Source organism: Anastrepha ludens, chromosome 2, assembly GCF_028408465.1.
Source record: "Anastrepha ludens isolate Willacy chromosome 2, idAnaLude1.1, whole genome shotgun sequence".
Classification (NCBI taxonomy): Eukaryota; Metazoa; Arthropoda; class Insecta; order Diptera; family Tephritidae; genus Anastrepha; species Anastrepha ludens.
Window position 1 is genome coordinate 118,250,131 of NC_071498.1, and position 13,316 is coordinate 118,263,446.

A 13,316-nucleotide genomic window follows, 5' to 3' on the forward strand; every position below is an offset into this window, starting at 1 on the left:
CTAAAAAACAATCCCTTTTCACAGTTTTAATGCGCAAATAATGTAGAATAACTAAAATAGAGACGCTCCTCTATTCAAGTGAACCAATAAATCAAGCGTTGCTGTGCAGGTGCTGAAGTTTTATTACTGCGAAATACAGTTAGATGGAATAATGTTGATGCATATTTATTTTCGAGTTACGATTTTCGATTTGCGGTTGCTTTAATAAGCGTTTTCTTCTCTCCATAAAATGATTGCTTCTAATCAAGTGAACCGGGCTGTATATTGAAGTCATCTGCATTTCGTAAATATTTAGATGATGAGAAACAGGAACAAATACCATTGATCAATAAAATAATTGAAAAACGCCAGACTCTGCGCTAAATGTCGGAGAGATGCGAAGATTGCTTAATTTAGCTATTTAAACACTATGGAAGACCCTATCAAATGCTTTCGAAAAATCAGTACAAATTGTGTTAACTTGATGACTTACTCGAAGGGTAACAAGCTTCCAATCTTAGGGTTTATACTAAAGACTGTATAAAAACCCTAGGATTGGAAGCTGTTGATTCTGCTGTTGTACTATCACATCTTGAATTAAATTTCAGCGCGATATCTCCACTATTCTGTGTTTGATTTATATTATAAATAGTGAATACAATTTTATTTAAACACAATTTGTATATACCCCTATTGAACACCCGTTTATATTAGAGCATATAGCATATCGAACTGTTTGAAACTTCCACTCACACAAGCTCCCAAATCAAAGCAGACTATGCATTTTTATACTCACATTTCAAATCGATTCCAATATTGCATAGTCGGCAAGCACCGCCTCGCTTATTTTTTCCTCATTTGCCGCATGAATGCAAACTTCATTCAATTTTTTTCATTTTTTCTTCATTTTCATCGGTGACAGTCTGCGGCGACTATGCGGCAATAGTGTGCGCGTATAGGTTTCCACAATTCGATTGCGGCAGCGAATAGTGAAGCACATTCTCGTTCTGTTGCGCATCGTTGCATTTCATTGGCACAAATACAAGTTGGTACAAAGTTGTATTGCAACTTCATTTTTATTATCTACTATTTTAATGTGCAAATATATTCGGATGTACTTAGTGATAGCGCACAAATACAAAGCCAAATGCAACGTATAGTTATGTGGTAGACATCACAGAGCTGTTCTGCTAGTTTCTTGTTGACCGTGTATGGAATAAATTCTTTTATTCAGCTCTTTATGTGCGCTTTATTGCTTTGATACGGCATTGAACAAACACCACAAAGCACAAAATATGCTAGTCATTGTGTGGGCTGCAAAATGTTTGTTATGCTCATCGAGGCGAGCGTACATACATATCGATTATAAATGGGTGTCCTCAGTCAGCTAAGTACTGCTGGGCGGCAAGTGGCTTTGTCAATCAGTCAGAATAGATATCAGAATTTCTTTCTTCAAAGCTATGACAAAAAGCCAACAATGGCTGTTTTTGAAGTGATCATAAAATGTATTATTGTTGTTGTTGTCATTTGTATATATAAATAAATATATAAACATATACATATATAAGAACATATAAGTCTTCGAGTAGAAGTACAATGTGGAGACCTACTCTTTTATGTCAAAATGGTGAAGTGGTTTTTTACCTAATCTAACACAACTGGAATTCATGCTTTAAGTCCTATGTGTACCGGTCTAACCACGAACCTGATTCTATGTATATGTGACCAATGTGGTGGACACTCCATCGAGCATGTGAACCAAGTGTTCTTTCAATACACGCGATTTGATAGTACAAGACGAAGGCTTCGCTGTGTATTCGGAGCAAACTTTAACTCCGAATAACTCGTTTGAGGCATATAAGAAAGCAGTAAAAAATGGAGATTGGCTCGCGACGTAATAGCCGATATGATGAAGAGGCTGTAAACAGTATACTATACTACTTAGGTGTAGCAGCGGCGACTAATTGCCCTTTTAATGACACGATGTAATACGTAGCCGCAGTCCGGAAATGAGAAGAATTTGGCGAGTAACAGCTTTATCCTGAAAGCTTTATCTTTCAAAGAGCCAGTTGAGGGTAGTTAAAAAATGCGCATTCAGAGACTTCGCAATGCCTGTTGAGAGAAAAAGAAATGCGTTGTTTTCTCAGTAGATGTAGTGATTGATATCTCGTAAAGCATCGATCAAACAATTTAAAGTTTATGTTCGTTGTCAAAGTGACTTTTCACACTAAAAAATGCTTTTGTTGTTTTTTATTTGTTCGATTTAGTTGTGAGTTATAGGTTGTTAACTATGGAAGTCAGTAAAGAGCAAATTCGGTACATTTTATAGTTTTCCTTTGATAAAGGCGAAAATGCAAGCCAGACCGCTGAAATTATGAATGGTGTCTACTGAAACTTTGGTGCCTATTAATTACCTGCAATTTTGGTTTCGACAATTCCGTTCAGGCATTTGATGTTGAAGAAACTGTCGATAAAAGTAATCTAAGTTGACCGGCATGTTAGCAGTCATAGCATCGTCCAAGAGCTAAAGGTCGAGTAAAAAGAGTTTTAAACAATAAGCTCAAAAATTTTACGCCTGGACTTTTTTTCCTTAAACTAATATTTGGAATACTTAAATCACCGCATATATGTAAGTGATTGCTAGCTAACTGATTATGGACCAGTGATGAAATACTCTCCGTATGAGCGCTGTAAATATAATATCAAAACTGCTGCCAGGAGGGATATATGATGCCAGCTAATAAAAAGAAAATACAGCTGAGTAATCCTTAGTACATGCACATAATTGATCTACAATTAAACCAGCATTACTTAACGTAACATGGAAAGCACTAAGATAATAGGAAAAAATCTTTTATCATACCGATGAATTAGTCTGAAAGCAAGTTGGATGTTCAAAATTATCGCCTAATTTGTATAATCTGATGTCTGATGTATGCGGATGACTTGAAGATTTACAGTCGTATAGAGGGCGGACTGCCGGCTGAGCTATTCAAACATGGCGGCGAGTAGCTGGTAAGGTGCATACATCAGCTTCTATGCAAAATATGGTCGGATGAAATGAAAGCATGCTTGCCGATTGGAATTTAAGTGTGCTCTGCCCAATCAATAAGAAGGGTGATCCTGCAATCTGTGCCAATTACCGCGGGATTAGTCTTCTAAATATCGCCTATAAGGTTCTAGGAAGCGTATTGTGTGAAAGTCTGAAGCCCACCGTCAACCAACTGATTGGACCTTATCAGTGTGGCTTCAGACCTGGAAAGTCCACCATCGACCAAATATTCACAATACGCCAAATCTTGGAAAAGACCCATGAAAGGAGAATCGCCACACTCCATATTTTCGTTGGTTTCAGACATGCATTCGACACTACGAAAAGGAGTTACCTGTATGCCATGATGTCTGGTACCAATACAAGCAGCACCGTCAGAATTGGGAAAGACCTCTCCGAGCCGTTTGATACCAAACGAGGTTTCAGACAGGGTGAGTCGCTGTCGAGTTACTTCTTTAACCTGATGTTGGAGAGGATCGAACGAGCCGCATAACTTAATCGCTCAGGCACAATATTTTATAAGAGCGTACAATTGTTGGTGTATGCCGATGATATTGACATCATCGTCCTTAACAACCGCACTGTTAGTTCTGCCTTCTCCAAACTGGATAAAGAGGCAAAGCGATGGTGGTGAGCGAGGACAAAACGAAGTATCTCCTGTCAGCAAACAAACAGTCTGCGCACTCGCGTATCGGCACCCACGTCACTGTTGGCAGTTATAATTTTGAGGTTGTAAAAGACTTCGTACATTTAGGAACCAGCATTAACACCGATAACAATGTCAGCCTTGAAATCCAACGTAGAATCTCTCTTGCCAACAAGTGCTACTTTGGACTAAGTAGGCAACTGAGCAGTAAAGTCCTCTCTCGACGAACAAAACTAACACTCTACAAGGCTCTCATCATGCCCGTCCTAACGTATGGCGCAGAAGCTTGGACGATGACAACATCCGATGAAGCGTCGCTTGGAGTGTTTGAAGGAAAGATTCTGGGCAAGATTTCTGAACGTTTGCGTGTTGGCAACGGCGATGGAACGATGAGTTGTATGAGCTTTATGACGACATAGACATAGCCCAGCGAATAAAGATCCAGCGGCTACGTTGGCTGGGTCATATCGTCCGAACGGATACGAACACTTCGGCTCTGAAAGTATTCGATGCGGCACCAGCTGGTGGTAGCAGAGGAAGAGAAAGGCCTCCTCTGCTTTGGAAAGAGCAGGTGGAGCGCCGGTTAGCAGGAGAAAGAAACGACTTTGTTTAACCCGGCCAAAATCGCGTAAGCGGTTATCGCGCCAATTAAGAAGAAGAAGAAGAGGGCGTAGCTGACTGCATAAGAGAAGTCTTAACAAGATTCGAAGCTTGGTGTGATAATTTCCCTTCCTCTTAATGCCAGCACTTGTCCTTCAGTAGACGCAAAGTTGCAACTGATTTAGATTACAAGGGAGTTCCAAGATCTTTCTGCACCGGAAGATTTGTATTTTTCTCTTGCTAGATCAAACCTTGAATGTTTCGGCATTATCTGGTATCCATTCTTTAAGGGTTCATCTTTAAGATTTGAGAAGGTTCAGAAATTTTTAATTAGATTTGGAATTCATTTCCTTCGTTGTTCTGCATATAAAATTATATGCCTTTGTTAACATTGCCAACATTAGAAATGCGAAGAGAAACCTCATCGGTAAAGTTTATAAGGGACATAGCCTATGATTCGTGGAGCTGACACTTTTCAATTGTCCTACTCGTAACCTTACACTCAGCATTATGTTAGATTTACCTAATTACAAGACCAATTTTAGTCGTAATGAACCACTCACACGTTGTATAAGGCAGTCTAACCAATTTTGTAAAAATTTAGACGCATCGTCTGAGTCCCGAGAGACTTTCGAGTCAAAACTTAATGTGGAGATACACTTTTTGAATTGTGACAAATGTATCTCGCCGTATTGTTTACCATATATTCAATTTAAGCTTAAGTATTCATAATCTATTTGAGTTGTACTTTAATTGATGAAAGAATAAATAAATAAATAAATAACACCGAACTGCAATAAGAATTGCACGAGTAAGACCTGTTCTCTTAACATCAAGATCTTTGCGGAATACGTTAAATAATTTAGGATTCAAAAATTCGCTATCAAGGAAGCGTGAATTCAACCATGTTTCCATAAAGATTATTACGTCAATCTCTGAGCCTGCTCTTGGTCCAACTTGGTACGTACACCTCCCATATTTTGGAAGTAAATCATCAGATTCTTGGATGTTGACTTAGATGTGCTAGAGTATTATTTTTTTTTGGTTCATCCCTTTGAAAAAATTTAAACGGTCTAATTTCCACAATTTTAAATTCACCTTCTTACCTAATGATATGTCAGTTACTTTCTTTATGACCTTGAGGCAGTATAAATTATTTTTATTGATTCCAGCATTTTTAGCGACGAAAGGCAATATATCTTCCTCAGCGGCATTAGTTTTAAAAGAAGAGAAGTGCAACCATCTTCTTGAAGCAAATATATATTTAAATCTTTGCTACCATTCAGCTTATTACCAACGTTGCGCTCAGCGTTTTTTTTTTTTTAATGAACAAATGAATAATTGGAGCGTACACTTCTGTTAGGTATTCGGCCGAGCTCCTCCTCTTTTTTGTGGTGTGCGTCTTGATGTTTTTCCTGAAATAAAGGGACCTACAGTTTCAAGCCGACTCCAAAAGGCAGATATTTTTTATGTGGGGCTTTTTCATGGCAGAAATACACTCGGAAGTTTGCCTTTGCTTGCCGAAGGGCGACAGCTATTAGAAAAAACGTTTTCTATATTTTGATCTTTCACCGAGATTCTAACCCACGTCTCTCTCTGCATTCCGAATGGTAATCACGCACCAACCCAGTCGGTTACGAGGGCCGCCTGATTTTTGATTTTTACTTAGAAGAAGAGAACTCTTATTCTGATGTTTCTTGTGATGTGCATTTGATGCTTACTGTAGTACAGTTAACCGCTTCCGAGGTTCAAAGTAAAGGGTGCGATAGAAAAAAATGACGCTGACAACATATTTCTGTAAGGGGTTAGAGGTAGGGGTTATACTTTTTAAAATAATTTTTTTTGCTAGTCAGTTGCTTTATTTTACATAAATAAAAATATAGCACTAATACATCATGTTTCGACCTGACTTTAGCTAATTTCAAAAATAAAAAAATTATTAATTGTTAAAGTTATCGCTGTGTGTGTGGAGCCCGTTTCTCCAGAAATCCCTTGCTGTGATCATCACAAGTCCTTGGAGATTCATCTAAAATCAAAGAAATTAGTTTTATTAATAGATAATCTTGTGCCTGATTGAAGGTTTTTTTTTCAAAATTAAAAATATGGCGGCCTCAGAAAATATTTTTGAGATTTTCGGGAAAAAACTGAGAATTATTTGTTAAAACAAATCGAAATTTTTGAAAGAAAAAAAATCCTTCAATCAGGGACGAGCTTTTTATGTTTTTCAAAAGCAGTATACATTTTATTGAAATCAATCAAGCGGTTTTTAAGTTACAGTGATCACCAGTTCAAAAAACATAGTTTCGAAAAAACGCATTTAAAGTTTTGCCATCGATTACCGGAGCGCCCGAGCGCCCTTTGTTAATTATTGAATAACACAAAAAGAGTTTGTCTGATTCACTTCAAATTTTCACACAATATTTTTTAGATATTATACGTAAAGAAAATGTAAAACAAAAAAAATCGAGTTTTTTGAAAATTCTGACTACCCCTAACCCCGTAAGTCAATATCAAGTCGAGTTCTTGATTTCCTTGTGTTTGTTACTTAATTTTTAAGTTCTTAGATTAAACCCCTTTTTTTAATTCTTGAATTCACATCCACTTTTTATGATAGCTTTTATGATGTTTTCAAAAACAGTTTTTCAGGGTTTACTTAAAACATTACTATCAAAAGCCTGTTTTTTCCGAACAGTTTTTCGTTGTAGTTCGCAGTTGTGCAGTGTAGTAGTATAGTAGTATTTATTGCAAATAAGAGTAAAATACAAAATTTGAAATTTACTTATTGTAATATTAAGAAAAAAATAAATATTTACAATAATTTAACGACAATGGCATGAGCCGTCGGTCGATTTATTTTTCGTACAAAACCATTATTCGGTTTACGGGTTTTAAAACCAGTTAAACCCTTTTATTAAGTAGTCTCTATATCTAGAGGCATATTTAATGAAACGCAAAAGTTTATCCCAATGATCATTTTCCCCCATTGCGAATCTCAATCAGTTGTGAATCATTTAAGGTAAATTTTCCGAAAAAAGCTTTTCTGTATTCTCTTAATATTGGGCAGCGCACCAGGAAATGTGCTATGTTTTCTAGCTCGCCTAAATTACACATTGAGCAAGTTTTATTTGCTGTGTCAAATCTGTTGTTATTTAAAACTACCATGCCACTTCTAGCCCTCATTATTCACATGATTGATTCTATATCATATTTTTTTAAATAAACCAGACCTTTTGACCAATATAATTCCTTATATATCCTACTAGTACTTACGGCTTTTTGGATGTACATATTCATCCTAGCCTGGTTGTGGTTTGTTAAAAGCAATTTTGCATCTTCTAACCAGCTTCCTGATTATATGTTATCTGTTCGCCAAATGACATCGTTTTTACTAAACAAGTTCTTTAGATCTCTAATCCAGAAGACTTCTTTCTTTATAACAATTTTGGACAGATAATGTGGCAGCCGATTTTCTGAATATATAAACAAAATCCTGTGCATATATTTAAGGAACCGTTCTAAAGTGAACAAATGATTTTCTTGCATGTCGGTTTCCAAGAAAAGTATGTATGTAGGCATATGTGATGGTAGCTTCAGAATTCGCTTTGATATCATCTGCATACAGTAGAAGTCTAATATTTTTCCCTTCTATGTTTAATCCTCCTTCTAAGCTTCCATGTAAGTCGTTTATGTAAAGAGCAAATAGTATTGGCGACAATAAGCATCCCTGTTTGACGCCTGAGTTTGTTTTGAATGTATCTGAAATTTCTGAGCCATTCCATACAACTGTCTTTGTATCGCTGTATATATTCTCTATGAACTTCACTAGTTTCGTTGCAAGCCCAATATGGTGCAGCTTACAGGTATATATCAAGGCATTTCTTGATACTCTATCAAATGCCGCTTTAATCTCGACAAAATACGCGTAAACTTTCTACTTTTCTTCGAATTTTAAATGAACAATAGCGGCTAAATTGAAGATATTGTCGACTGTGGAGTAATTCTTTCTGAAGCCGGCTTGATACTCGTTTAAGGTTTATCTTTCGTTAATTATGCCCATCATAACTTTAGCAATGCAGTTCATGAATGAAATTCCTCTGTAGTTTACTACCAGGGCAGGATCCCCGTTTTTGAAGATAGCAAAAACTACGCTGGTTCTAAAAGCCTCGTCTACTTTGCATTTTTCGTAAAGATTTGTGTAAGCACTTGCCATAACCGTAATGAAAGTATCGGGAGCATTTTTTAAGAACTCGTAAGGAATTCTATCAATCTCTGGAACTTTGTTTAGTTTAACTTTGTTTAGCGCAGATCTAACTTCATCTGGTGAAAAAACTGCCTCAAGCAGATCGTCAGTTATGTGCATAAAAAATTTTCTTGTCATTAGCAGTAGGGCCCATTCTTCTCTGTTCCTTTTACACACTTCTTTAAAATATTTATTTGCTTTTAAGTATAACCCCTTATTTGTATCATTATAGCTTTCTCTAAGGACACTTAAACTTTGAAATGACGAGAATCTTGCTTCTTCACATTCTTTGTTAAACTACTCATTCTTGCCTCACCTTTTTGATTTCCTCCGGTACCTTATCGACGACTGTCCTATTGCTTCTTGGAGATCTTGAATATTAATATCTTTTACTCTACTTATAATTCCTATATTCTTATTTAAGTTTTCTTGATATTTCTCCATTTTTTGGATATTCCAATTCAACTTTGGTAATAACCAACATTTTGACATTTTGCAAGCTCTTCCACCCAACTGCAATTGTGCAGTAGCTTTAACGCGAGGAAACTTGTGTGTGCGTGTGCTCGCACGTTGTTGGTAGTTTATTGGTGGTTTCAACTAATACTTATATATTAACTTGCATGAGCACCTGCATAAATATACATTTCGGTCTAATTAAATGCATTTAGCACCAGACATAATTTAATGAATCCATGTAATACAGGCCTCTGGCAAAACTTTAATCCAATTTTCTCACTAAAATTATGCTTGCATTTTTATTCCTCAGCATATCTAATTACTGTTGTAGTCCGACATCAAATCCTGTTAGTCAATCTAATTTTCATCATTACACAAATTTTCGTGTAATTAAAAACGTGGCAATGCATTAATAAAATAATGATTAACTTCACGCACAATTCACCGTTATGTGGCTGTCAAGAGAAGTGCATACATTAGCGATAACACAAAATATATAGCGCAATCGAAAATACACTCACGCACACACGCACACGCATGAGTGACCTTAATAAGACACAGCTAACAGTAAATTGTATATTACTGCAAAGTCCATTATGCGCCGGACTGAGCGGGGGGTGCAATTGTTTATGCATGAGCCATTATTTGTGTGCTTGTGTGTGAGTGTGTGCGTGCGTAGAAATTGCATAATGACCATATATTTGCATATAAGCATGCAGTGGAGCCCTTAGGCAAATACATACCAACATAAATACCACCATACACACACATACAAGATCCATATTTCGTGGAAACCGAGTGCCTGTGCGTTGCATTAATAATTTATTACTGTTGAATTCTGCTGCATATGATTTAAGCTTCATTGTGCACACGCACACACTTACAAGAATATTTCGTACATACACATGCATACATACAAATGTGCATGCTTGCGTAAGTAAACTAATTGCAAATTTCGCATTATTTGTGTTTGCATTTGTGCTTATGCGTGTTGGTGTGTATGTGTGTGTGCTAATCTGCTGGGGACATACCGAAATTTTGCGCAAATTATTTGTATGAATCCTCTTGCAATGAATGTAAACTAGTAGAACGCCTTGCGCCTTAATTTATGCAACAAAACAAATGTCATATGACAAGCAATGGACACAACGCTAAGTCCACTTGGCGTTTGGCATTCGACTTTAAGCTTTTGACATTTTTGCCTAATGCAGATATGGCAAGTATAGATATATACAGCATCCCACTTAGCGGTTCTTTCGAGTGAATATCGCCTAATAAGCCAGAACTAAATGAACCCAAATTTATTGTTTATTGTGTAACATTTTAATGTGTCAGAGAGGCTGTTGCAGCAGAAGAACGTATGCAGATTTATTTCTTTTCATATTCCATGGCTACCCATTCGAAAACAGAGAAGGAGATAAGCGTTACAATATAATTCTTCTTTGGAAACCAATAGCACACTTTTTATCTGCTTGGGTTCACTGGTAGTGCATTAGCCAATTGTTGCAGTTATGGCAATTCAAAAGTAAAATAGCATAAATAATTGACGTTTACACTTCTGTTAGGTGTTTGACCGAGCCCCTGCTCCTATTTGTGGCGTACGCCTTGATGTTGTTCCACAAATCGAGGGATATACAGTTTAGAGCCGACTCGGAACGGCAGATGATTTTTATGCGGAGCTTTTTCATGACAGAAATACATCCGAATTTTATTATTGCTTAGAAAAAACTTGTTCATTGATGACCGTTTCGATGTTTCATGCACGGAGCTTCAAACCTTCGCACTACCAAAGTCGCGCACCAACTTACTTGGCTACGGCGGTAATTAAGTTACGAAATTTGGCCAATAAAACGCAAAAAATAAAGTTATGCACAAAAGTGTATTATAAACCCTTACAATAGTGCCTCTTTAAATACGAGGGTTGCCTTTTATATTTTGTGTCCAATAATGAAAGCGTAGTAAAATAATAATGAAATGGCATTTGTTTGTTTGTTTTCAAAACAGATATTCCTATTTGCAGTCAATAGACTTTTGCAAGCTCTTGAACCACTTTTAAAAACACTTTTTTCAACTAGAAAGAGATAACTCCTAAACAATCTGTTTAATGGCTTCAACAGATTCCTTCTCAAACACGTTGATTTCGCATTTTATTTTTAATGTTCAGAAACAGAAAGGATTCATTAGGTGCCAGATCAGGGCTGTAAGACGAATGATCTATTAATACGTTCTTTTGAGTATTCAAAAATTCTGTTGAGTGAGCCGATACTTGAGAGCTCGAATTGTCTTGGATGCGAGGAAGGATGGCTTGTCCTCAGCGGTTAGATTTCCTTAATTCTGCGAAAATCTCTGGCAAACAAATGGTTGTGTACCACTAAGAATTTACTGTTTTAAGTTTCTCTAGTAATAGATTTGCGTCATGACCAGCTTTTCCAGTTTTTCCCGAAAACCACCGCCCATTTGCATTGAGGTGTTTCTTCCGCGAACAACATTTGTTGGATTAATCTCGTCTTAGAACACTCGTATTGTCGATTGCTGCATTGTTTCCAGTTCATATGCATATATCCAAGATTCGTCACCTGTTATGATGTGATAGCTGTACTTTAAATCATGGCGTCTTCTTGCGTCTCTACGTAAAGTAGAACGTCATTGCGAGTTAATGACTCAAGTGTGTGTGGTTGTCGTCGGCCCGTCGATTTCGGTCAGCCTCCACTGGTCTGCTGCTAATGATGATGCTGGGCTTGGTGCTGCTACTATTGATTGTCGACGAGCCTTGTTCTCCCAATCGATATAGTGGAGACGCATTACGATTTTTGCAGTGAAAGCTCGAAATGATTCCCTCTTCCCGTCGGTGAGGTTGTTTAAGGCTATTGAATGCTCAAAAACCCTTTCTAGTGCATCTCTTTCTTCATTGAACCGGTCACACTACAAAATTACAAGCTCCGCAGTCTCCATCATGTTGGAGCAATCTGAACAGAAAGGGGAGTCTTCCAGCTAAGTATTTTTGGAAACACCCATGTTCGCTCAGCAATTGGGTGAGGTGATAGTCTACGTCTCCGTGTTTTCTTCAGCGATGCATGGAATTAGTTTATATGTCCAGCGCCCGTTTTGAGACAGCTCCCAATGCTGCTGCCATCGTGTAATTGTCAGCGCCCGTTCTGAGGTTTTTAGTCGAACCCTTTGCCAGCAGATCGAAAGGAGGCTTTCCTGCAATGACACATATTGCGTCGTCTAATACGTCTTTCTATAAGTTCACGCTACCCACAGCGCGCTTCACCTGGGTGTTTGTGTGACCTCCTGAAACATAGTAGTTTTGGCCGCTGCCCAGATAGGTCCCGCTTACAAGATGATAGAATCAACAACCGTTGACAATAGGCGCCTTCGATTGCCTTGGGGCTATCCTATCCTCCTCCTATATTAGGGAGAATTCGTGCTAAAGCACCATTGATGCTTTGAAACGCTCTGTGATGGAGTCCCTTTCAACAGGCAGGACGAAAAGAAGGCAGACCACGAGCTACCTGGCGCCGTTCAACGGAGGCAGAAATGTGTTGTTAGAATAAGTATAAAACTTGAAATGAACATGGAACCCTTGCACAAAACAATGTTCGATGGCGAAGAGGTGTGGTTGACGCCCCATGCTCCAACTAGGAGTTAGATCAGCTTATATAAATATATTTGGAAGATCTCACAGCGGGTGCTATTGAGAAAGTTGAAACCGATTTGAATGTGTCTAAGTGCCTTAATGCCGTCAGGCAGTGAATCACTGTAGGATTCTCCACACTGACAAAACTAATTCTGAAATTTTGAAGCGAAATGGTGTGTGAGCAAAAACAAACTCAATATGAGCACATTTCTAATTGCTTGATGTGCTTTTGGGGGTATATCAAACTAGCCGAACCATTAAATTTTTACACTCCACACCACACTATGGAATAAATACTTTAGCTTTGCAATATGCAACAGAAACAAAAACAAAGTACACTTAAATATACTTAAATAGCAAAATAAAATATATGGAAATATGGAAAGAAACTAATATCCCATTATTTGCATACTTTTATATTTTAATTTTTTCACATCCTTTTTTCTCTTGTTCCAATCCACAGGTCCGCCATATGTACGCGCCATTGGCCCCATAAAAGCTGTCGCCGGCGAAGACATAATTGTGCATTGTCCATTTTCCGGTTATCCAATCGAACAAATTAGATGGGAGAAAGGACGTCAGGAATTGACATCAAGTAAGACAAATTGCCATTGTACGTGCACAATTCCGTGTCGTACATCCATAAAAAACATTGCGAAATTCCAGAAATACGAGCAATTCCAAAGCGCAATCACACAATGCT

At 37.6% G+C, this 13,316-nt stretch overlaps 1 protein-coding gene across 3 annotated transcripts in view; it reads left to right on the forward strand.

Moving 5' to 3' along the window:
• LOC128855192 (cell adhesion molecule Dscam2) overlaps positions 1–13,316 on the forward strand; it is a 274,245-nt gene that overhangs the window by 177,746 nt on the left and 83,183 nt on the right. For all 3 annotated transcript variants that reach the window (XM_054089902.1, XM_054089903.1, XM_054089904.1), the window contains one exon: positions 13,077–13,208. In XM_054089902.1, the coding sequence (XP_053945877.1) occupies positions 13,077–13,208 (132 nt within the window). The remainder of the gene's footprint in view (positions 1–13,076; positions 13,209–13,316) is intronic.